Source organism: Anopheles coustani, chromosome 2 (assembly GCF_943734705.1).
Source record: "Anopheles coustani chromosome 2, idAnoCousDA_361_x.2, whole genome shotgun sequence".
Lineage (NCBI taxonomy): Eukaryota > Metazoa > Arthropoda > Insecta > Diptera > Culicidae > Anopheles > Anopheles coustani.
In genome coordinates this window covers 4775388-4798402 of record NC_071289.1, presented here as the reverse complement: position 1 = coordinate 4798402, position 23015 = coordinate 4775388, and the positions used below count along the sequence as shown (strand labels likewise).

At 44.8% G+C, this 23015-nt stretch overlaps 2 protein-coding genes across 3 annotated transcripts in view; one reads left to right on the top strand and one right to left on the bottom strand.

Annotated features, from left to right (window-relative positions):
* The window catches only part of LOC131266361 (PRL-1 phosphatase), a 28226-nt gene extending 6752 nt beyond the window's left edge, over window positions 1-21474 (top strand). Inside the window, exons 2-7 of one of the 2 annotated variants that reach the window (XM_058268847.1) lie at window positions 13556-14471; window positions 14565-15002; window positions 15623-17093; window positions 17182-17348; window positions 17438-17581; window positions 17657-21474. In XM_058268847.1, the coding sequence (XP_058124830.1) occupies window positions 16971-17093; window positions 17182-17348; window positions 17438-17581; window positions 17657-17768 (546 nt within the window). In that variant the 5' untranslated portion in view covers window positions 13556-14471; window positions 14565-15002; window positions 15623-16970 and the 3' untranslated portion in view covers window positions 17769-21474. The remainder of the gene's footprint in view (window positions 1-13555; window positions 14472-14564; window positions 15003-15622; window positions 17094-17181; window positions 17349-17437; window positions 17582-17656) is intronic. The other variant, XM_058268848.1, reaches the window with a different exon arrangement.
* Window positions 21475-21749: 275 nt separating this feature from the next.
* Window positions 21750-22994, bottom strand: LOC131266360 (dTTP/UTP pyrophosphatase). The gene is made up of 4 exons (XM_058268846.1): window positions 22840-22994; window positions 22521-22765; window positions 22308-22454; window positions 21750-22233 (listed from the first exon to the last, which is right to left on the bottom strand). Exons 1-4 carry the CDS (start codon window positions 22927-22929, stop codon window positions 22089-22091), a joined length of 627 nt encoding a protein of 208 aa, XP_058124829.1. The 5' UTR covers window positions 22930-22994; the 3' UTR covers window positions 21750-22088.
* Window positions 22995-23015: the final 21 nt, after the last annotated feature.

Sequence of the window (23015 nt, the reverse complement as noted above, 5' to 3'; positions counted from 1 at the left end):
AAGGAAAAGGGGATAAGCCAGGAGGGCTCATTTTCTGTCGAAACGATTTCGCGTGCCATTTGATATTTTGTTACACTGGCAACAACTTTTCGTGTTTGTTCGGCTCTGGCGAAGAGGATAAGTTTAGTTTGTTGCATCACGTGCCACGGCACTGGAATGCCTTCGTGTCCTGCGGGCTTTTGGTTTGTTTATTCGTGACAATATGGACAATACTTTCTGATCGTTTTGATTAACGGAGGATGATATAATTACTAACGGAAACAATAATTAGCCCACGGCGGCGGCATTCGTGCAGCGTGTTTGTTGATTCTCGAAGGAGTTTTAGAATCGAATAACTTACGAGAAGTATTTTATATCATGCTAAGTCATGCCTTTGAAGAAGAACGTCTAGGGTCACGTTTATATACTTTCTGCAATCATCCATGGTTTCATGGATTGACCTTTTTATAGTGCGCGTGCAACGTGAATTTTTGCACCAAACAGGAAAAAAGGACGTGGCGTGGCGATGAACGTTGTTTCATTTGCCGGCCTGTGTGTAGGGGTTGGCGTGACGGGCTCTGGAGCAGCAGTTTCCTTTCCGGCCGTTGATGATGATTGCACGTGGCAGCAGCGGCTGGTGACAATTTTCTTCCGTTATGCTCTCGTCAGCTCGTTGTGGCCGGCCTCGTGTGCGCAACCAACGGCGGTTGTGTATTAGACGATTGTTTCCAGGCGACCACGATGGCCTCCCGGAAAACGTGCCCTCGGGGGGGCCTCTAAACGACATTGTTGTGCGCTAAGCAAGAGGTTTCAGTTAAGGACGTGCCAACGTGTGAAGAAATGTAAGTCTACGGCCAGGGTCTACGGGGCCCGAACTGGTTTCTGACTAATCGACCAACGCGTAATTCCTTTCGTTGGTGTCTGAGAGTGTTTTGCTTAACCTGGAAGGGATAAATTAGCACCCGACTTTCGTTAGAAGATCATCTGTTTATCTAATATTGTTGAGAGAAGAAAACATTAATTTTAACCCACATTTGCTTGGGTTAGATATAATTTTAGAATTGCGCTGCTTGCCCCCTCGGCATCATCTTGAATGTGAGCAAAGCGGAAGAATCGAAAAGAAAAACCCATTTCTTATGCCGCTAACCTAATTTTCCTTCCCACCAATGCTCCATTTCCAACCGCTAATCGATGTTTCCGTTTCCGTCCCCATTTTGCATAATGTGATTTTACGAATCAACCTCTAATGGTGGATTTCATTCTGTTTCAATTCTTTTTCGACCGCGTTCACAAGGTTCCTCAATTGTCCTTGGGTGTAGTGGGAGATAAATTTAAACAAGAAGGAGAAAATAATCAAGCAACATTGTTGGTTGTGAACGTGGATGCAAACGATCCACAATATCAACGTAAAAATTCTTCAATCGGAAGGATGGGTCATTTTTGCACTCACTCGTAAACGTCTTCGATACGCCTTTTTTCTTAGCCGACGGTGCGTGAACGGTGCAGTGGCCATTGTTGTGTGCCGTAAAGCCGCTTATCTCGAACTTGGTCTGAAGTCATTTGTTTTTAGTAGATCGCGTATAGTTCTGTTGCTTTTTTTGTTGTTGTCTCGCGTTCCGACTTGAACACTACATTTTGCACGGTTATCTGAACACGTTCTGTGTGTTTCAGATATAAAATGGATAAAAAAGAATCGCACACATCCGCTGTCGGTGTTCTTTTGGCCTTGTGCAATGTTTACATCTCTCTGCCCCCGTGGCTGCGAAATGTTCGTTCGGATTGTGCAACAATCATAAAATGTATTGCGCCAATGTCGGTGGGATTGTCGTAAAATGTGTGGCAAAATGTTTCCACCCAAACCCAGAAAGTAAACACCTTCACTTCACCAACAGCCAGCCGAGTGGCAAAATTGTTCGGTGAATACACGTAATTGTTGCCGCTTGTAAGGTGTTTTTCATTTTTTCAATCAATATTTTCTCGATGGAGCATTGTTGCAAACGATGCGTCTGGGTCCGATATATTTACGTCGTGTTGGCGCTAAATGGGCAGTACTTTTCCAGCCTAGTAACAGCGTCGATAAACAGATGACGTCTATGCTTTGGTCACACGTGTCAAGAAACTGTTGCCTCTAAACGATACCGGGAATATAGACCTTCAACGGATACGATCCGTCGTTGTTTGGGTTTAAAAAAGAAAAGTCAGTGGTCAGCATTTTTTCATAAAGCCACCGAGTGTAAGAAGTTGTTCTGATGAGAACGACCAGAAACGTTAGCGCATAGACACCGGTATACGGTTTCACTTTTTGTTTACGTCTACCACACGTTCACATAATCGAAAATATTATCAAGTTTATATTCACCAGGGAATACGTTTGAAGAACAATCAATTGGTCGTATCTGAAACGAAATGCTTTGACCTCGAACGTGGCAAATGCAGTTAGTTTGCGCGTGGCTAACTTACGGCTGCGACGGTAAAAAAGGATCGGATTCATCATAGCACGAAGTCGCGACCTGAACCCGATGCTGATCCCTTCGTAAAGCCATGCCAGGCACGAGCCGGACATCCGACTCGCGAGTGGATTTATTTTAAGCAACTTCAGGCAAAAGCCCTAGTGTCACGCGAGGCTAAAAATGATCCTAGTTCCTGGTCCTGGGGTTTTGCTTGTGGCGGGTGGATTGCTACCACTAAAGGAGGTACCGGAGGTTAGAAAATAGAAAAGAATTATTCCGTACGTCCACACGTTCAATGTCGAAGGGGTAAAGTTCGAAGGTACATTTCGCGTGTGTCGCATTCTACCTAAGAAAAGAACCAAGGTACAGTTGACAAGCTAAATGGCGTGTTAGGAAAAGGCTAGAATCGTATTATAAATCATCGTCCGGTTTAGGGTTCGGGAGCGGGATTTGGATAGGATTCTGGTATTTTGTGCCCTTGTTGGATCGCTTTGGATCCATCCAGATTCAGAATCCGGATTTAGATCTCCTGAGAACTCCGATTCTCTGAATACAGATCGAGAGTGATCGAGGGTTAGAGTCCAAATTTAGTTATAGAATTTAGATATTCCTAATACCCTGATATAGAATGCAGATTTAGATTCTCTAGAATCCAGAAGCTGAGTGGAGATCTTGTATCTGGATTTATACATCGGACATCAGGGATTTATATCGGATCGGGAGGATCGATTCCAAGTCAGATCTGGTTTGGCCGGATGCAGTCCTACCGTAGATCGTATTTTCTCATCACTAGTTCGGTTGTGCTGTTTCGTGTCAGGATTGTTATTAGCACTCTATTGCCAAAACCATAATCGTGGGTCGTCATCCATACCATTAGCAGTGTGTGGCATGTTGACCTCATCTGTTTTCAACGTTTCTGTACGACAGAAATCCAAGATCTTTCTCGGCCAAAGCTAATTTAATGGGAAACTTGTCCGAATGCTAACGGAAACAAAAATCTGCATATCCTACCAACCCTGCTTGCCACTTTCTCCCTTCCATCTTCTGTAACGAGTTGATGCAATTATGCAACCAAATCGATCGTTAAATGATGTCGTCGTCTTCGTTGTCGTCGGTAACGAGACAAGACACGAGCCGGTAATGCCGCGAAAGTGCTTCCTGCCACCATCCTCAACAGTGAGTCCATCTTCACGTTCCTCACATTTCCGACCTCTTACGGTCGGAAGGATCCTGTACTACTCAGGCCAAATTGACATGCCCACTCGAAAATGGTCGCTCGTGTTACGACCTTTACGATTTCCGAACCGCGCCGGAGTTACCACTTCTCTGCCCTTTCGGGGGTTTCTCCCTCCGCTCGTTCAATTTCCCGGTTTTTGATTGAAGCAGCTGCAGTTTTGCGCTGGCAAATTTCGCAATTGCGCGTCGGAGAAAGGAGAAATGTTGTGTTGGCAGCAGCAAGTATTCCGCAGCCGGATTCGCTGGATGATGAGCGGGCGTCAAATGTTTCTGTAACTTAATTCGCTTGATTGATTTCTGAAGTTGATGACATCAGCGGATTTTATTTTAAGACCGACCGATGGAACAAACCGTGTTCAGTTTAGTTAGCGGGTGTGTAGGAGTTTGGTATTTGTTTTTAATAGGTTAATCTTTCAATGCAATTGTTCCTTGTTCGGTCTTCTCGCCTTTATCCTCGCATGATTCATGACAGTGACAGAGACTTCTCACCAACAGCGGCGGGCTTCTCCATCATCATAAAGGCATCGCGCGGTGTTTATGTTTTGTCTGTCCACTGCGCGTTGTTTACACTTTCGGACGTTTGCGGAAACTGTAGAATCGCATCAATCCCGCTTGTGGCTGCCCCATTTCAGATGTCAGCTCGCTGAAATTACCCGAGTAAATGCGGCGGTGCCCGCCAGTCGGGGGACCTGCAAGCAATTAAAAGTGGCGCGGATGGCGTTGTGTTCCTTCCACCCTGCCACCAACATCCACGGTCACAGCCTCTACTACCCCTAGAACCCGTTTTAAATGACACACGCTTTGGGTGCAATTATTCGCTGCCATTTGTGGCCGACGTGTGGTTTTCGCTGCCGCCTTTTGCTTATGGCGAGTAATTTGAGTTAGTTTCCGCTTGATCGAACTTGGCTAAACTGTTTCGAATTCGTCGAATAATTGTAAATACTTTTGCAACTGGAGGCGGTTGGAGTGAAGTAAGACATTTTCGCTGATTCGTACATACACGCTCGCTGTGGCTGAGCGGATTGCATAATAATATAATTCTCTTCGTAAGTCGTATTTTGTAAGGGTGTGCAATAATTGCTTGAGTCACTTGTAGGATTGCTACAATTTAGCAAACACAACTGGTGGTGTTTGGTGCGCCATGGTTGTATTTCTGTCGTCAGCTGTGTGGCTAAATTAATGCGGTAATAAATGTGCACGATGGCAAAATTCTGTACAATCTTCTCGTGGGAAACCTCACGTAGGACATGAAGGGCCATAAATGTTTGCCACTAGAATATGACGATGGGGTTGGTTTTTGGCATCAAAGTACTGTGGGATGTAGATTAGTATCGCCACGTAAACTTCTGCCAATACATCATCCGGTGAGATGGTTTTGTTTTATGTTCTCGGTACTTTCCACTTTCTCACCGGCGGGGATCGTATTATTATTAATTGCTGGTACTGTTTTCCCAAACGGAAGCGCCACTCCCGCGCACGACGTCCGTACTCTGACGGTGATCTTCAAATCAATCAGCGTGGAGCCGTTCTAAAAATTGCATCCTTTCCACCCGTCCTGTCATCTGACGAGTGTCACACGAGCGCGGATCGTGGCCAACAGCCCCGTGCCTGAGGGATTGCACCTGCATCGAATGCGCAAAGCGTTGCGACCGCCGGGCGACCTCTGCTACACCAGAAGATTGCTGACATCCCCGACCTGAAGAAAGCGAAGCTGCTGTCCATCTGTGTTTGCACGTTGTTTACGTCTGAGCGCTTCTGATCATCGAGAAAAGGAGGGATAGTCTTACGCCACCATCGTCCCCGTAGCGCAATACATGCCAATCAATTCGGGAATGTGGGGCCGTTGATCGGTGACGTTAGTCGTTCTCGATCGTTCGAGGCACTGGTCACACACGCCTCGTTTGATAAAGAAATAACGCTGTTGTGGAGGAGGTGGTGGGAATCAGGGAGGTACGCGTTCAATTTGAGCTAATTTTCATATCGGTCATGTAGTGGAGAACAGTAGAAAATCCACAGCCCTGTAGAGATAGTGAGTCACGCTCGCAACTCTAGAGCTTTCTAGACTTTAACAAAATTTGGCCTTAGAAACATGTGCGGAGGAAAAAAAACCTTATGCCACTCGGTGTATAGTCTTGTTCTCCCTCTCTTGTAGCCGGACTACGATGTAGGCTCCAAATCAGTTCGGTCGGTTGCTAACTGATAAGATGTCGCATTCTCCGGCGCCAGTTATCGATAGACGATGCAAGATTGTTGGTCGGTGGTCGCGTCCCGGCGTTGAAAAGTGCACTTGATATGCCTAACGGAATGTTTATGGAAAAGAATTTCCGGACCGAGTAAGAAAAGAAGACACCAGACTTTGAGACCAGCTCTTAATGCCTAGAGTTCATGCAAGATTTAGGTTGTAAGAGTAGTATTTGTGGTATTTTACACAAGCTACAACTAATTTAAGTAAGCGAGAGCATTGGAGAGAAGATTCAAGCATTGTCGGGTATTCACAATATGGCATCATATTTCATTGCCACATTGTAACATAAAACGATTTCTAGACATTTCTTGACGAAACGCTTCCGGTTTCGTGGAGCGCCCAGCGTCAACTGGCAGCTCGGATCGCTCGAACCGGCTTTTTTATAGATGTGTCCGATAGGCCGGAGGGTGGCCACTCAACCACGTTCGAGTAGCAGAGCAGAGTGTGAGCACACTTCACAAACCGGCCTTACGATCGGACTCTATGAGAATCCCAACAGCTTCGCCTTCACGTTCACATAAGACGTCTAGGGATGTGTTTCGTTTGTTACGCTTGAGGAATATTTCTAACGCTCATCCACGGTCTGTAGGTTTGTGTTTGTATGTTGGCCGGCGCCGCCGCCACCGTCACCAATCAAACGAGCTGAGGATCTGAGGCGGAATTCCTCGCGCGTTCGCCTAAAACGTTAGTGAATGTGAGTTGTCACTGTTGTTGTCCCCTTAGATGCCACTACAGAGAGGGGGATGGAACCAGGGAGGGAAGGGAAGATCCGGTCACGAATCTTGTGATTGTGGTTGGCTGGTAATGTGTACACAGTCTCCACCACGTCCTCCCCTTTCCCCCATTGCGCCATTGGTCGTAAGTCGCACATCCACAGTCGCGAACTCGTGCCCTGGCTCCGGCTCCCCAACCACCCTGTCCTCTACTCCACCTTCTACGGATGACGTGAACAACCGCCATGGTTAAGTTGCACTGTGGGTGTGCGGGATCAGTGTCTCGTCTGGCATTAAACCATCTTCCCACCACCCAGTTAAGTTGTTAAGGTAGGCTGATGAGGAGTTCGCACAGTACAGTCTTCATCGGTGACTCAAAAGCATCGGGTGTCTTATTTTATTTCACCACATCCGGCAGCATTAGAGATTAAAACTGGGAGAGCCTTTCATGGGAAATCCGCGGTTTTTTCAAACTTGTTTCACATCATATGATGTTACGATCGATGTGCCTGTGTGTGAAGAATTTGGTTAATAGCCCATCGAAAACAGAAATCCATTATGTGTGTTGAATAATTTTATTTAAAAAAAAACGTTCAAAGTGAATTCCTTCTTTGCATGAAACAAACCTCAAACGCAAAGGAAATTCCTTGTTATCAGCAGATTCTGTGAACTAGAACTAGGCTGATTACTGATATAGAAACAAGTGCGCGAGGAACAAGAAGAGAGTGCGCAAAGGATCGCGTTAGGCGTTTTGTTTTGAAAAGAAAGCTCGTTCAGAACGAAAGGGAACTCTTCCTATAAACAGCAAGAAGATCAGATTTGAAATCAGCGACAGCGACGCGCGAACTACTCTAGTACAACGCAAATTCGCCGAAGCCAAAGACAAACACCGAGCCGGCGCGCGAACCGTCCTTTCTTACATGATTGACAGTAAGGGGCAGTGTCCCAAAATTGTTCCACCGTCACAACATCATCCTCAGCCGCAGCAGCTGCAGCATCACTCTGCCGTTGTTGCTCGATCGCACCGGAGCCGAAGAAGAAGCGGGTGCTGCTGTCCAAACGATCTGTTGATCCACCTGCGCACCAGTGTGCGAGATTTTGAAGACATTACCCGAATCCAGTCTGTTGTGACCAGGAGACGACCGCAGGCTTTCTTCAAGGAGAGCGTTACATGAGGAGTTAAGCGGTGGTGTTCCATATGGGAAAGTAGTGACTCTTGATGCACAAGACCCAAAAGTGTGAAAAAGTGTGATCCTTTTGTGATACGAGAGATCCTTGATCGTGTTTGATAGGAGGATCTGCGTTGTATAGACATCCGTCCTCCGTTTGAAGGGCACTTGAAAGGATTTTAAGATACGCCTTCGTCGACAAACGTCCATCGTTTGCTGCGGAGTTCTTTCTGGTTCTGGGAAGGCAAACTCTGATGTAAGTATCTACAGTTCTACGATGAATCAGTAACCACCAACCAAACACACTCAAGAGAGGCCAGCTTTGTATATCGCCGGGATGTTCACCTATTTTCCTTGAATTTTCCTTCCCCCATCATATTTCCGCTAGCTTATAGACAAGAAGACCTTGCCATCGAGTGTGTAGTGTTCGTCTTCTTGTGGTGGCCTCATTTCTGTTTATCTACTGGCACCTGCGCAATGCAGAAAATTTACACAATCGCTACTACCTCAAACAACACCGGGGAACCATTTCCAACCCCGGGTCCCTCAGCGGGGATTTGTTTGTAGCCCCGTCTAGTTTTGTCTTGGTTTTTGTGTGTGTTTGTTGTGTTCTCTGCCGCAAAAGGGTTTTGTCATATTGCGGTTGATTTAACACCCGAAGGTTTTTTTTATCTCCCCCAAAGGAAAGGCGGTTTTCTGTTGGTATTATAAACATTAGTCATTCGAGTGATAGTATAGTAAATGTTGCCTACTCCATTGCTATCGTACTATCAAGACACGATAAGAGTACAATAAAGGGAAATGTCTACCATACTTATCTTACCCCCTTAGAGTGTCTATCTTGGAGAGCAGGAAGGAGGAGATCATGAGTTCTGTTGTTGTACAATTGGTACATCTCATCTCGGAGTTTGTGCATCAATGCACAAACGTACGTTCTCTGTGAATTTTCCAGCCTCGAAATGGCCGCGATAATGAGGTAAAGCGAAAAAAAACAGAGTTTAAACGAGAAACACACGCTAGGTTTGTGGGTGCACTTTGGCTAAATGTTGGATTGTTTGTTTTTGTTTTCGGGACGACGGGGTCTGATCGTAAAAATATCGTCCATTTTCCGGCTGTTGCTGGTTTTTGCTCGAGTTTTACCGGTGGGGGGAGCATTTTAGTCGTTCTACTTTTTTCTTCAGTCGCTCTCTGCGTTGGCGTATTGTGGCGGATTGTGAAGATGCGATCTATTTTCATGTTCGCAATTTAGCAAATAACACAACGCACGTAGCGCTCCCTGGCGGCTAGTAGCGCGAATCGCGCACCAACGCGACGAGCGTCATATAGCAGATCGTATTACAACACAACGACGCGATCTCTGGAGATGGATCGAGGGAAACGAAGAGTGATCGTGTGCTGCCGTGATGGAGGCGGACGACGTGATCGGTTCATTTTCGCAGAGGTGACCTAGCACAGAGTGGATGGCTACAGCGACACACCAACGCGCGAAACAACCCTCCCGTACACGCGATCCTGATCCCATCCTCCGCCGGATGCTGTTCCCGGTTTGACAACGTCGGAAATCGACCCGTCGGGAGTCAGGAGAAGCGGGGGTTGCTGTCGGCGTTGTGCGCAATTCCGTCGCGTCCCGTCGTAGATCGGTTGATAGATCTTGTGCGATTCTGAACGATCGAAGCGAAACGATCATCCGGTGCCCCGTGATTATCCATTCTGATGCGGCGTTGTAGCCTCTCGATCCGTGGATGCTGTGTGTTGATGGTCTGTGTTGTAGTCGTGGTGTATCAGGCGGCGCAGTTTGCAGTACATTGACACTGTTGCCGAAGCTTAGGGAGCTGCCTGCACCACAGTACTCCCACTCGTGTGGGCGCGTGCGTACCAAGTCTCGACTCCGAGGGGGGAGCGCGTGTGGGACACACAGCTGAGAGCTATATTTACAGCGAAACCGTACAACAACCAAACCGCAAGGAGAAGGAGGGACGGTGGAGGATTGTCGGTCAGACCCGTTTGTCTTGTCGGCGGGTCGAGTTCAGAGATGCGCAATAATAATAATTGCCGTTTGAAGGTTCCCGTTTGATGCGTAAATCAGTGGATCTGGGATCGAATACAGTTTGTACTATAGTTATCTCTGCAAGTAAAATTAAATTAGGCCTGATTGTGATTCACAATTGTAGGAGATTATTGGCCCATTTGGGATTTTAACTCAGGATCCGTTTAACAGCTCTTAGCAAATTTATTTTCTTATGTGGTATTTATTATTTCTCCTAATTTACCGTTGATGTGTAATATGTATTTTTCGTCTATTCGATTTGGTTCTGATAACACAACGAAGGAGCTATTTAACTGAAAAAATCAACCGATTAGATATTTTTGCTGATAACCCTTACTGCCTTTCGGTGGAATGTGAGATGTGGATTGGTGGAATGTGACTAAGAACAAACGCTTTAATCGTCGCTCGTTTTCGTTTAACAATTTCTTTATCTAACGACCAACGATACGCCGTCTACAACACGTGGCTTACCCCTAGAACTATGAATCATTTGGCTTTTTATTACATTCACTTGCGCGCTCGGCGTTCGCACTTTGTAAGCTGAGCAAAGGCAAATCTGGTCATGATTTCGCACATTGAAAATAAACCGGCCGAAGGAGTCGAGGAGGGGTGGGAGAGGGACCCGGCGGCAAATGCTCGCCAGTTTTATGATCATGCATACATATTCAGTGCCAACATTGCGAAGCCACACAGAGGTGGTGGTGCGCGTGACCCAAAGGGATTCCCACTTTGTTGACGCCAACACACGTTGAAAGCGAGAAAGAGCAGTATTATCTCGGACGCGGTTTTCCTCCGCATTTTCCATTCACCCACGCCCTGAGGTCGGCCTCAGTGTGGGTGGGTGGTCCTGGTGGTTGAGCTGCGATTGGAAATGGAACTTTCTATCCGTTTCGGTTTTCCCACCCGCACGGTGTTTACATTACGCCCGCAAAATGCAATGCAACTAAACCCCGGTACACTGTTGTAAACCATTGCCGTGTGTGGATGGTTGGAATATTTTCCTTCATGACGTCACGAGGACGAGCGGAAAACTATGTTGCACTTTTTTTTTCAACCGATAAATTATATCGATCGACCTGGGAAGGTTTCGCCCTTTTCGTTTAGTTTTTGTGTAGGTGGAGGATCTGTGTGGGGTTGTAAATAAATTTATTGTTTTTTATTGAACCACTCTACCGATATCTCCTCTTTAAGTCATCCTTAATACATACGGAGGGTTTAATAACATACCATGTGATGTCGGAGGGTATCATTCTGGCATGATATCGTTCTTATTTTATTCGCTCCAGAATGTAATCCTACCCTTTAATTTATTTTTTGAGCAACGCCCAATTATGAGTTGAAAAAAATATAACAAGGGACTTCTAGCTTCCGATTGTGGATCCAGGGCGTCGTAGAGACATTCGATGTTTGAATAATAATATTTTCTTGAAAGTGGTTCCTCTTGGGCCGCCAAGCGTCTGCTACCAAACAGCTGACAACAATCCTTATCGATTGATGTACCCTTGGGTGTTACTTAAAAAAAAGGTGCGTGCGTGCGCGGGAGCTTCACTTGCGTCATACGAAACCATCAAAGCATTTATTACAAGCCGCCTCCCTCGCCCATCGGTGATGATGATGGTGGGTGGTTGGTTGGGGTGCATTGGGTTGAGCAATTCATAGAAATCATCCCATGCCTAATGTCGCCCAAAGACTATATGGACGAGAGAAAAATAACTAACGATGAGCTTTAAGGCTTCGCGCTGGAATGCAAATGGGGCGTAGTTTGTCATGTGATTGTAACCTTAGTTAACAACTTCCTCGAAGTTCTCCCGGTGGTGCTTAGTCATCCTCCAGCAATGACTCCCAGTCCTAGCTCGCTCGCTTTGTGCTACATTATTCGCGTTCAGAGTGCATGGTTGTGAAAAATAGTCGTGCGTCAAAACTGTTCTGGAACCGTCCGTGATGTGGTCGTGTCAGAATGATTAGATGTAACCTGTGAAACTCGAACGTCAATCGCCCCCCACTCGGGAACCCCCCTTTTCCACTCCAACACATGTTTTGCATACGGTTCGATAATTAAATGGCGCACCGCGGCAACAGCAGCTTCCAATCAAATGGTTCGAATGAGTTTGTTTTTGGCAAACGGGGGATGGAGCGGGATGGATCGGGTCGCTTTTGAGCGTTCGTATGAACGCACACGTTCTCACAAAGTAAATAAAAACAATCGAAAGAAAAAATCGCGAACCTGCCATTCAAGTGACGCGTACCCACATGATTCGAGTGCGGGCCAGATCGAGCCTGGCTGACGTAAACTTCACAGATGTACGTCTATAGGAGCCAGGTTGATGGGAGAGAGGGGGACGAGACAAGCGACAATGTCTGTCCCGAATTTTTGGAGCCGTCGAAAGATAACATTTAAAACGTTCGAAAAAGACCGATGTAACGATGGCACAATGAAATTGATTTTGTGTTAGAGAAGAAGAAGGTAAGTTGGATGGAGGATGAAAAGGGAACTGGAAAACATAAGCGCATCGATCGACCGACGGATGCAACGGAATGCACTTGAACCATGTACGAGAGGGGGGAATATGCAGGAGTGTGTGGAGGAGGGCACTGCAGTTGACACTCATGGTAATTGTGTTTGTAGAACGTCGGACGGCGATGGACGTCATCAGTTTTCTGCTCATTTCTCTTTCGACCGGCGAAAAGCGGACCACCGTTTGATTGCAACGGGCCTGATAAGAGACTGTTGTTACATTGAAAATGCTTTCCTACCCCCTCCCTCCCTCCCCTCGTTTTCCCCTTGAACACGTCGATTGCTCAACGCTTTTGCGATCGTTACGTGCTTCCATCGTCGTCACGGGTTGGTGAAGTGACTGTGGATGGAGAAGCAGAAGTTGCATCATTTGCGAAATTCGTTTGGAATTTTGCTTTGAACACATTGTGATGCTTGAGAGAGGTTAGGCCTTGATTGTCCTTCATATCCTATTGAATCTCATGTTCCATATTATATTTCAGATTTTCCCAAGAGCACGAATGCGGTTAGATTCGTCTGATCTGTTCTTGTTTCTAACGTAATACCTAATAATCATCTAGTACTGAATAAAAAGAATTGTTTATCATCTTCTCAATATGGCTCTTAAAACAATTCTATTTGATATTTGGAAGATTATAGCTGATATCTTCTTAATACATCTTCTAGTGCTACAGTGTATTTTCGCCTCAAAAATAATCTAAAGCAATTAGTGGGTTTGAAAAAATATATTCCTTTAGCGGACAAGACAAGCATGATGCTGTCTTTGACTTTCCGTTGTATCGTGGTTTTTCATTTTGTTGAAGAGAGCGGAGACACTTCCATTATTGTTCTTGACCTATTTTTTAACCTGACTGATGCAACACTCGGCCGAATGTTGGTTGGCAGCAACATGGGAAATTGGGAATTTTGCCAGCATTATGGAATGATAAATTATGTCAGAGTTGCTGCCGAAAAAAGTCGGTCAAAGTGCTATCCCGCCCCGTTCCCCCCTGTAGTATGGCCCCATTGCGGAGTGCGAGTCGCAAAGGATCGATAGAGGGAAGGTTTGCTGTGGCAACGTTAGTCGTGGCTAATAACCCATCTCAATATGGTCGGATTTTCGCCGTGGGTTTAGATTTTTATTCTGTTTTTTATTTCATCTCCTACGTGATTTCTTGCTAAACATCTTTGAACTAATATGTTTTCTTTTCGGTTTTTCCAGCTGGTGCGGCTCGTTCCAACCTCTATGGAGTTTCAGCTAGACAGCGCGGAATACTGCCAGGCACAACACAAATAAGCGAAAGGTGCGCTTTTTTCTGCCACACCTCCCTCACCACCCTGTTGCGAGTGTGAGATTCCAACTGGAACGAGAAGGATACGGAGTAAGGAGAAAGTCACCGGAGCGAAAGGGAGCGAGATTGAGTGCAAGCCGTGCAAAGGGAGGAGTGCGTGAGCAAGCAGCAGCAGAGGAGGCAGCGCCGGAGAAAGCGAATGTGAAGTAGCGCGCGAAGATAGCTTAAGATCGCGGTGCAGATCAAGAGGTTGAGAGAGCTTGAATGAGAAGCCCCGAGCTGGCGCATACATTGGAGAAGAAAGTGCTTCCCGACGTCGTCGCGTCCGAGCACATGAGATTGTTTTTGCCGTAGTAGGCGAACCGTCGGAAAACAGAACCAAAAAGCAGGCATCGTCGTTGCCGTTTTGTGTCGACTTACCGTCATCGTCGTGCCGTCGTCGTCGTCCTGATTCGTGGTGTGTTCCGGAAGCCCTGGGATTAGCCATTCTCACCGAATCGGAAGCGCGGACGTACTCACCTAGCGGATCGTAGGAAGCACATTGCATTCAGTATTTGCCATCGCAACACACACCGATCAGATCATTGCTTGCTTTGCTGTTACTAGACTGCTACACTACTTCAGTTTCGTCGCGAAAAGGAACTATCCAGCCTACTACTGACCGCGCGTATCACAACACGGTACCAACTGAGCTTTAATAATCCCATCGTTTCGTCGCCGCGCTTATGAGTTTGATGTGTGCGGCCCCCAATTGCTTTCTGCAACAGCGGCCAACCCGCTACCATAAGTGTGTGCTTCAAGCGTATCTTCGACAACTGCAGGCAAAACTCGGTGGCGTAAAAATAAGTAAGTATTTTCCCCCAACCCCCACGTCCCACTTAACTTCCTTTCGGTTTCCCTGAACCTAATGATCATGATTCCACTTTTCTCTCCTTGCAGATTGAGACTGATTGTAAAATAGATCTATTAAAAATAGTAAAAAAAACGAACCATCGTCTAAATAAACCACAAGAAATTTAAAAGTGACTCGTCAACGGAAAGAGCAGCGAGGAGGAAGAACAGAACGTTTTCCTTGGGCAAACAACGACGACGATTGATTTTGTAACCCAACCAACCGACCAAGTGAAAATCGAACCGAACGGCACACAGCAATACACACCTCCATTCGTCCTGCTGCGGCTATCAAGAACAACCGCCTCCCTCCCCCAAAAGCTTTGTCCGAGTTTGATGCAGGAAGCAGCAGAAACCATTGTTCCACCGACTTTTGGCCGACGTTTAGTCAGCGAGAACGAGTAGTGAATCTTGTAACTGAAGAGTAGCAGCATATTTACGTGCAGGAGGAATCCTAGGCGGCGGTGGAATGCAAACAAGTGCATAGTAAGTTTCATGGAGTGTATGAAGATCTTTGTTGTTTTTTTTGTTTCGCTTTAATCTTCGTAGATGGTATAGATTACCTTTTCTAAAAAAAAAACTGCTAAGAAAAAGGGAGGAAGGTCCGGTCCTTATGTTCTAGCAGTTAATGCGGAAGTAAAACCCACTCACCATTGGATTTATACTCATCGTTTTGAGAGACTAACACCACAAAGACCGTTGTAGCCCATGCTTATCTATATGTTTACGTTTGTACAAACCACTTTGTTGGCTAGCGCGTTGTCTAACCAGTTTCAAGGTGGTTCCGATAGAAAATTCCAGCATTCCACACCACCGTGCACGCCACGATTATTTGTCTTCCGTGCCGATAACTTCCTGGCATTGACAGCTGAACTAACAAACTTAACTTATACGCATTTTATTTAGCATTACTACAGAATGAGAACAACAAAAAAATAGAACATGGGATAAAACGTCGTTAAAAGTTCAAAATAGATTTGAAAAACAAAATAATGTTGATAGTTTAAGTTATCCATTTTCTTAATTTTTTTTTGTATCTAAAGAGGCTTTATTAATGTTTTCGTATTGAATTTTAATAATTCTTTTCTCATATTTTTCCCTTACAGATTTCAAACGCTTCAAGTGTAAAGATAAACTTTTAGATACGTGTTGCGCATCCTTCGCTGTCTAGAAGGGAATAGCGGATTTTTTAAACTAACTACGTATTGTACGCCGGAAGCATATCTATATCCCGTGGTTGTCTCATCCCTTTTGCAACCATCGCTTCTGACCGTGGAGCATCGGAACGGGGGCGGAAAATAAACAATATATGCAGAGTGTGTGTATCGCTGCGACGAAAGCGTTTTTTTGGTCAAAGCGCGCAGCTCTTTGAATAGGCTGAAACAACAATTCTACTGCTTTGCGTGAAGCACAGGAACAGAAGGAACAATCTTGTTCTGTTTTTGGAACCCACTGGCCGGGGAGAACTCGCCGATGCGATAAAAGATAAGCGCTGTGCGAGAAAATAAGATAAATTGCCTGGTTCGGCCCGAAGGTGATACGTGCCAGATCGAGTGAGTTCTCTATAGTCAACCGCGTCTGTTGCCAGAGTGTCAGCATCAGCGTTCACCTGCAGTTTTCCATACGCATGAAAAGTATAGGCGCTGGAACTGATAGAATTTTGAATTAATTTCGCCATACGTTGCAACATTTAGAACAACTCTATTCCGTACCCTGATCTACTCGTGTCTTTTATGAGTTTCACGAATTCTAAAGATCGAATACCTGTAACTTCTCCTGGAGAAAACTGAACGACCGCGGACGGACTGGTGTGTGAAGATAAGATAAAACATTAGTGCTAGCTCTACCATTCGCTGCAGTACGCGTCACCCCGCGTGCCTCGTGCCGACGTTGGGTTTTGGAATCTTCAATAGTGGGATAAAACCGCACGTTCCTTCGCCACTGTTTGCCCGTTATTTTTTTTTCCTTCGTGGAGCTACAAGATAAAGCAACGTGCAGCGGTCGCCACTCCCGGTTGGGGACAACTACCAGGACCATTATTTGCGGTTGCGCATCGGATTTTTAAAGATTTATATAGATTTTTGTTTGGATACTGTCCATTTTAAGCGTTTCGTTCTGTGACACGAATATTGTAAGTTCATTCAGAATATTAGTACTGTTAGTTTGTTCGAAGAAGAGTTCAACACGCTTGATCGGAGGATCACGCTACTAGAGACCACACACTCTGAGGCATAAAGAATCGATTCAAGTTTTCGTTATTTTGTTGTAAGGACGGTAAGGAGATACACAAAGGAGAGAAAAAAAAGAATTGTGAGCATCTGTAATAGCCTAAAAAGGAGAAATTAAATAGTAAACAAACCAAGGCGGACTCAAAGAAGAATTCTACATTGAAGCCACGTAACTACGATACAATAGAAAAAGATTCGTTTTCGAAGAACCGTGAAAGAGATTTTTATGACAACCCTCATCATGCGTCAGAAGGATATCAGACCTGCTCCGGCTCGGATCGAGTTTAAGGGAATGAAATTCCTGATAACCGACCGACCATCGGACGCCACCATTCCCGGATACATTTCGGTGAGTAAAGTGAATATAAGTTTTGCTAAGTTTCTCTTCGTCATGTGCGAGTGACAATAAATCACGTTTTATTGCCTCTTCTTTGCAGGAACTGAAGAAACATAACGTCTCGATAGTGGTTCGCGTATGCGAGCCAAGCTATAAGACCGACGAGCTGGCCAAGAACGATATCATCGTGCGTGATCTCGCGTTCGAGGATGGCACCTTCCCGCCGAACGAGATAGTGATGGAATGGTTTGAAATTTTAAAACAAAAGTAAGTGTGCTCGGCTCCTCCAGATAATCTCGTTAAGAAGGACGCCCCAAAAAGACGTCGAATAATGTGATCCCTCCAATAAATCGAAGCTTTCTGTACAGATTCCAGGAGGACCCGGAGGCGTGCGTGGCGGTGCACTGCGTGGCAGGCCTTGGCCGGGCACCGGTTCTGGTGGCACTAGCTTTGATTGAACTAGGACTTAAGTACGAGGCAGCTGTAGAATTGATTAGAGAGTAAGTATATAGGGAGTAAACGAATGCTTCCGATTGATCTAATGTTATGCTTTCTCTGTTGTCTCTCTCTTGCAGTAAACGAAGGGGTGCTATTAATGCCAAACAACTATCATACCTAGAAAAGTATAAGCCCAAGTCACGATTAAAGCACAAAAATGGTCACAAGAACTCGTGCTGCGTGCAATAAAACTATCAAAATTCCCACCAGTTAAAGTGTTCATTTTAAGCAAGAGACAAAAAACCAGATACCGAGCGGCGAAAGCAACAGCAAAACAAAGAAGTAACGCAAATTAACGAAACACAACAAACTACTAGATTGGTAGAATCAAACATGGATTAAGTTACGACACAACCACCACCACCACCACCACCATCAGTACAGACAAAACCACGCAAGTGGACACGGTCATAGGCGATGGTAGCTGGCAGCGAATGATCGAACGGGAGCGACAGAACACGCATAACCGGGCCACTAGTGAGTGCAAAAACAAATCAACAAAAACAGGTGATAGGATGGCGAAATGTTCCGACAGACCGGCTGTAAGTAGAATAGAACGGAAAGAAACGCGTGGCACGATAGAAACGAAAGAGAGTTGAGAAAATTAGCAGTACATCGGCAGCTCTGGAAACGAGTTTTAAGCAAGATATCTTTTTGTGAGTTACAATTATTTAAACTTAATTTTCAAGCGTGATTTATTTTGTGCCCGACGCGCCCTTGACGCCATAAGCGGTTAATGTGCTGTTCTGTGCTCGTGTTCGGTCATTCTGCCCCCTTAAGAAAGGTCACCACTGAGCTCCACTACCGCACAGGAGAGGAGAAACAACCAATTGTATGTGTACAGCTTGTGTATTTGTTTTAAACTAATTAACATTCATTTCGAATCCCCCCTCCTGGGTTGGGTGCCCGTAATATAACGCAATGTTTCACACCTCCATCGCACCGAAAACGACGCGGCAGAGGTCGCCAGTCCGATTGCGGAATGCGTCGTAGATCACCATCATCCATGAGTATATGTTATGTAATAATTGAAATATTCAGTAGGGAAAGCTTAGTACCGAGAACTCCAATTAGGACAGGGTATGCGAGCCTAAAATAAAAATATATGGAAAGGCTTTAATATCAAGTCCATTAATAAGAAATTGGAGGCAGGATCTTCCTGGCATGGAGGCGCAGGTCTTAGCGAAACGCCTGTGTTTAAGTAGCTAATAATTTGTATGTACACTCCTAGAATGCCGAAGATGAAGGGAGAAGAGGGCATCTACTGTGCCTGCTGTTGTAGGTGTCTCATTTCACCCCATTAGTTCAATCATTCAATCATACTTTGCTGCTTTTTGTTTGAGGTCCTTCGAACAACAAGCAAACTATAACGGGACAAACAATGACCCAAAGGTTTTAGCAAAACGAATGGCCAAAACGGTAACCTTTATTTTTTGTTTACAACTGCAGTGGTTCATCACGAGAGCTTCGGATTCGTTTCTTCCCTCCCGCTTTTTGCTAGATCTCACTTTTGATTCTGAGAAGAAAATAGGTACCGCATTCTTTTGCTGTATATTTGTAGCATTATTTATCACACCCATCAAGCACATGCGGATTTTGCCTATATTATTCCAAATGATTCCCGCTTTTAAAGATTGGCTCGATTGGTTCAGCGATCGAACAGTTAACGCAAACTTTATGTTAATAATTATTTAGGATTCATATCGAAACAAAAGTTGTGCAATATGTTTTTTAGTTTCACCGCGATAAAGCATGATAGAACCGATACATAGGTAACCGATAATTTGATGCATATTACCGTACCAGATTAATCCACAGTCCGCGCTTGGGTAGTTAAAATACCTAACCTACACATATCTGAGTAAAATGGCAAAGAACTCATCAATCTGTGATCGTAGAAATATGATCCGATATCTAGCACTAGTTTAGTTCGATTTAATCTAGCCAAGATTTTTAGTATCAATCAAACCTTTCTCTAGAACCCCGAGCTCCATCGTGTGCTACATTCCATAGAAGCCTCCCAACGGCCACCCAACTTTAAATCAACTGAACCTTACTCGTGCACATATTTTTATATATATTTTATTTAATCGTTCCCATAGAAGAAACAATATCCCTACAGCAGCTACTCATAGTTCTTCTCAGTTTCGAAGAGTAGCCACTTTAGTAGGCGAGAAAAAGGAGATCCTGGCTTTGAAATATGCTCTCGTGTTGAACCATTGCTGCTTTTATGATTTACCAAGGACTTGATGAGAAAGCGTAGATTTTATTGTAAATCATTTTTTTTATTTTCCTCAACCACCGAATCTTCCGGGTTTTGAAGCTCGGACCGTGATCGATATCATCATCCGCTGTATGCAAATAGAAGATGCCCTCATCAACGCTTATTCATATGCAGAGATCGAGGAGGACCGTGGGTCCTGGAGACCACGAAACTAGGCCCAGTACACGACAAATTATTCTAGCCAATGAACTATTACAATGAGAAGCGACGCTTGCACTTGTATCTGGCGTGCATGTGCCTGACCTTATGTGTACGCTATGTAACACGTACTTTTCGTTGATTTCGTACAAATTCGTTCATATTCATAAGTCATTCTTTTTGGGTGTGCGATACGATTCATTTGTCCATCCCGCACGCACGTAACTGAGAAACTAACTTAACACGTAATTCAACACTTAACTCAACTGAGTCAAAAGGCGTTAGTGACCACATTTTCTGTGATAATAAAAAATGAGACAAGCTACGAACAGCTACTAGATACACCACCCAGCTTACTACAACTCATCGGATATTGAGCTTTATATTTTTAAGTTGTACCGAACGGCGATGGCAAAAAGAAGGAAGGAAGGTTGTAGCGGCATTTTCCATGGAAGAGTTTGAAGTTTTCATACGTTTTATTTTCTGTGCCTGATAAACTGTTTAAAATATTGTCGCCTTGGAACAAATGGACGGGCACATGCACGCCTTAGGCAATAAGGAACGAACTCTGGACGAACTTAAGTAATCCGCGAGAAGGAGCAAACGTATCCCTAAAAACAAACAATCAGTCAGTCAGTATGTCCTAACGGAAGTAAATGGATTGACGTTGTTTATTACGTTCGTAAGATGACTCAAACAATTTGAAACACTTACTATCGCGACTGATACTCGCGGCAAACATAAACTACATAAAAAGCAACAAGCATACATTAAGCATAACAACGGGTTGCACCGCAATCATTCTAATACCGCTGCGGCAGCAGCAGCCGACTACATTACACACTCTAAAACTAGCTAAATGGGCGCGAAGACAAGCCTCTAGTAGTGGAAGTGGGAGCGGGTGTTTGCGGGACTCGTACCGCCACAGCGCATTGTGGCGAGATTTGATTGGAGGATGGAACCTACGAGATATATTATATATATTATATTATACAGCTGTAAGTAACTGGCGACCCGAAAAAAAAACCATTTAAAGAAAAGCAGAGGTGACCAACCGAGGAATCTAAAAACACAAAAACATATAAAACAAAATTATCGAAAAGCACTAAATAAAAAGGAAGTAAACAAAACAACACCCGACGTTCATACGGCGTACATATTCGTACAGCATTTCGGCGATGATGATGATGATGATGATGGACGACAAGAACAACATATTCATATTTTATACAAACGAAAAGGGTAAAGAGTCGCGCGATTTTGGACGGTATTCGCTCAGGTTGCAGGGAGAAAACAGAAGGCAAAATGTGGTTCTTGAAATGGAGTTCAGTGAGCGATTGTGAAAGAAATGGATCGGAGTGTTCGAGAAAAACGGTGGCCGAAAGCAGAAGAAAAAAAAGGAAAAGACACTTAACAGCCACGGTGTCCACCGATGGCAGACCGGAACCGGAAAGTAAAGGGCAGGCAAATAAAGTCCAAGGATAATGTTCACTTTAACTGTTGCGGGTTCTATTTGGATATGTGTGTGTGTATGTATGTTTGCGCCATTTGGACGCACGTTAGTGATGAACCTAGCACTGATGAAAAACTAGCTAAATATGTATATGACGTCCTCCACACTGGCAGGGCACGTCACAGGCGCACGCAAATATCAATGCAAAACCGTTACCGGCAATGTATGTGGCCAACACACAACCGCGAACTTCCGGTGCGCGTTCCGGGCTCCGGCCGTTGCAGAAATAGGGCCATGAACGGCCGCGGAGAGCGTATGGTCTTATCTTCCCTCGTGGGATGGAGTAAACACTATCTGGAAACTGTGAAACACGGGACAGGAGGAAACATAACTCAACAATGAACATCCATCTAATCAACCGAAACCCCGGGAGGGCGAGAAGTTTAACCAATCAACAAGCAACAATATTATACTGAAATAGATATTGTAATTTTATGGAATGATTTGTACCAACGATCATGCTTTGGAAGAACTGTGCGAACTTTCTCTATGATGACAAGATATTTATCGGACTTGATTTGCTTTTGTTATCGTTAGGCATCGTGTAGAATTTATTTTAGTTTAATTTTGGTGTTCATTCCACATGGTAATCGAAAAGATTGCAAAGCGCTACGGAGAGCCGGTACATCGGAAGACCAACGACGGTGAAATAGTCTCCCTCTATGCTCTCTACAAAGTTTCCACCCAGGCCTTGTATTCCATATCCTCCGGCTTTGTCTCTGTAAAACGGAAGGAGAATTGCAATGGTTGGATAATCGTTCACTTGTGGGCAAAAATACCAAAGGACACTTACAGTGGTTCGCCCGTATCAACGTATGCTTGAATCTGGGCCGGTGTAGCCTTGCCGAACTGTACTTTACAGGACTCTGTAAACTTGACCTCCTTCTCGCCATACTTAATCACCACACCCGTGTAGACCACGTGTGTTCTGCCCATCAACCTGTGCAGTAGAGACATGGAAGCGTTAGATCTTCACCGTTTGGACACCATATGGAAATAGTCTTACTTTTGCAACACCTCAAAGGCATGTTCGGGAGTTTTTGGCTTCCCGTACATTTGCCCGTCCATCGTCACCATCGTGTCGGCGCCGATCACAACGTCCGGTTTCGTTGCGTCATCCTTCGAGAGGCGCTCGTAAACTTCTTGCACTTTACCGTACGCGGTCATGGCTACGTAATCCTCGAAGGAATATTTTGCTGGATCGAGGTTTTCTTCAAACTTTGATGGACAGAGCAACACATTTTCTATACCCTAAAATTGAAGATATTATTTATAAAAAATGGTGCTTAACTTAAGCACGTGCATGCTGTTCCCGGCGTGCTTACCAAGTTTTGTATTAACTCCTGCCGTCGTGGCGAGCCACTAGCAAGGACAACCCGTTTCGTTCCGATTTGATGAAGAATTGGTCTCAACATTTTGACTTATTTGCCTTTTTTTCTTATATTACACCGTGTTTCACACTCTGGATTCTAATATTGGTTGTTTTAGCGCTTATCAACAA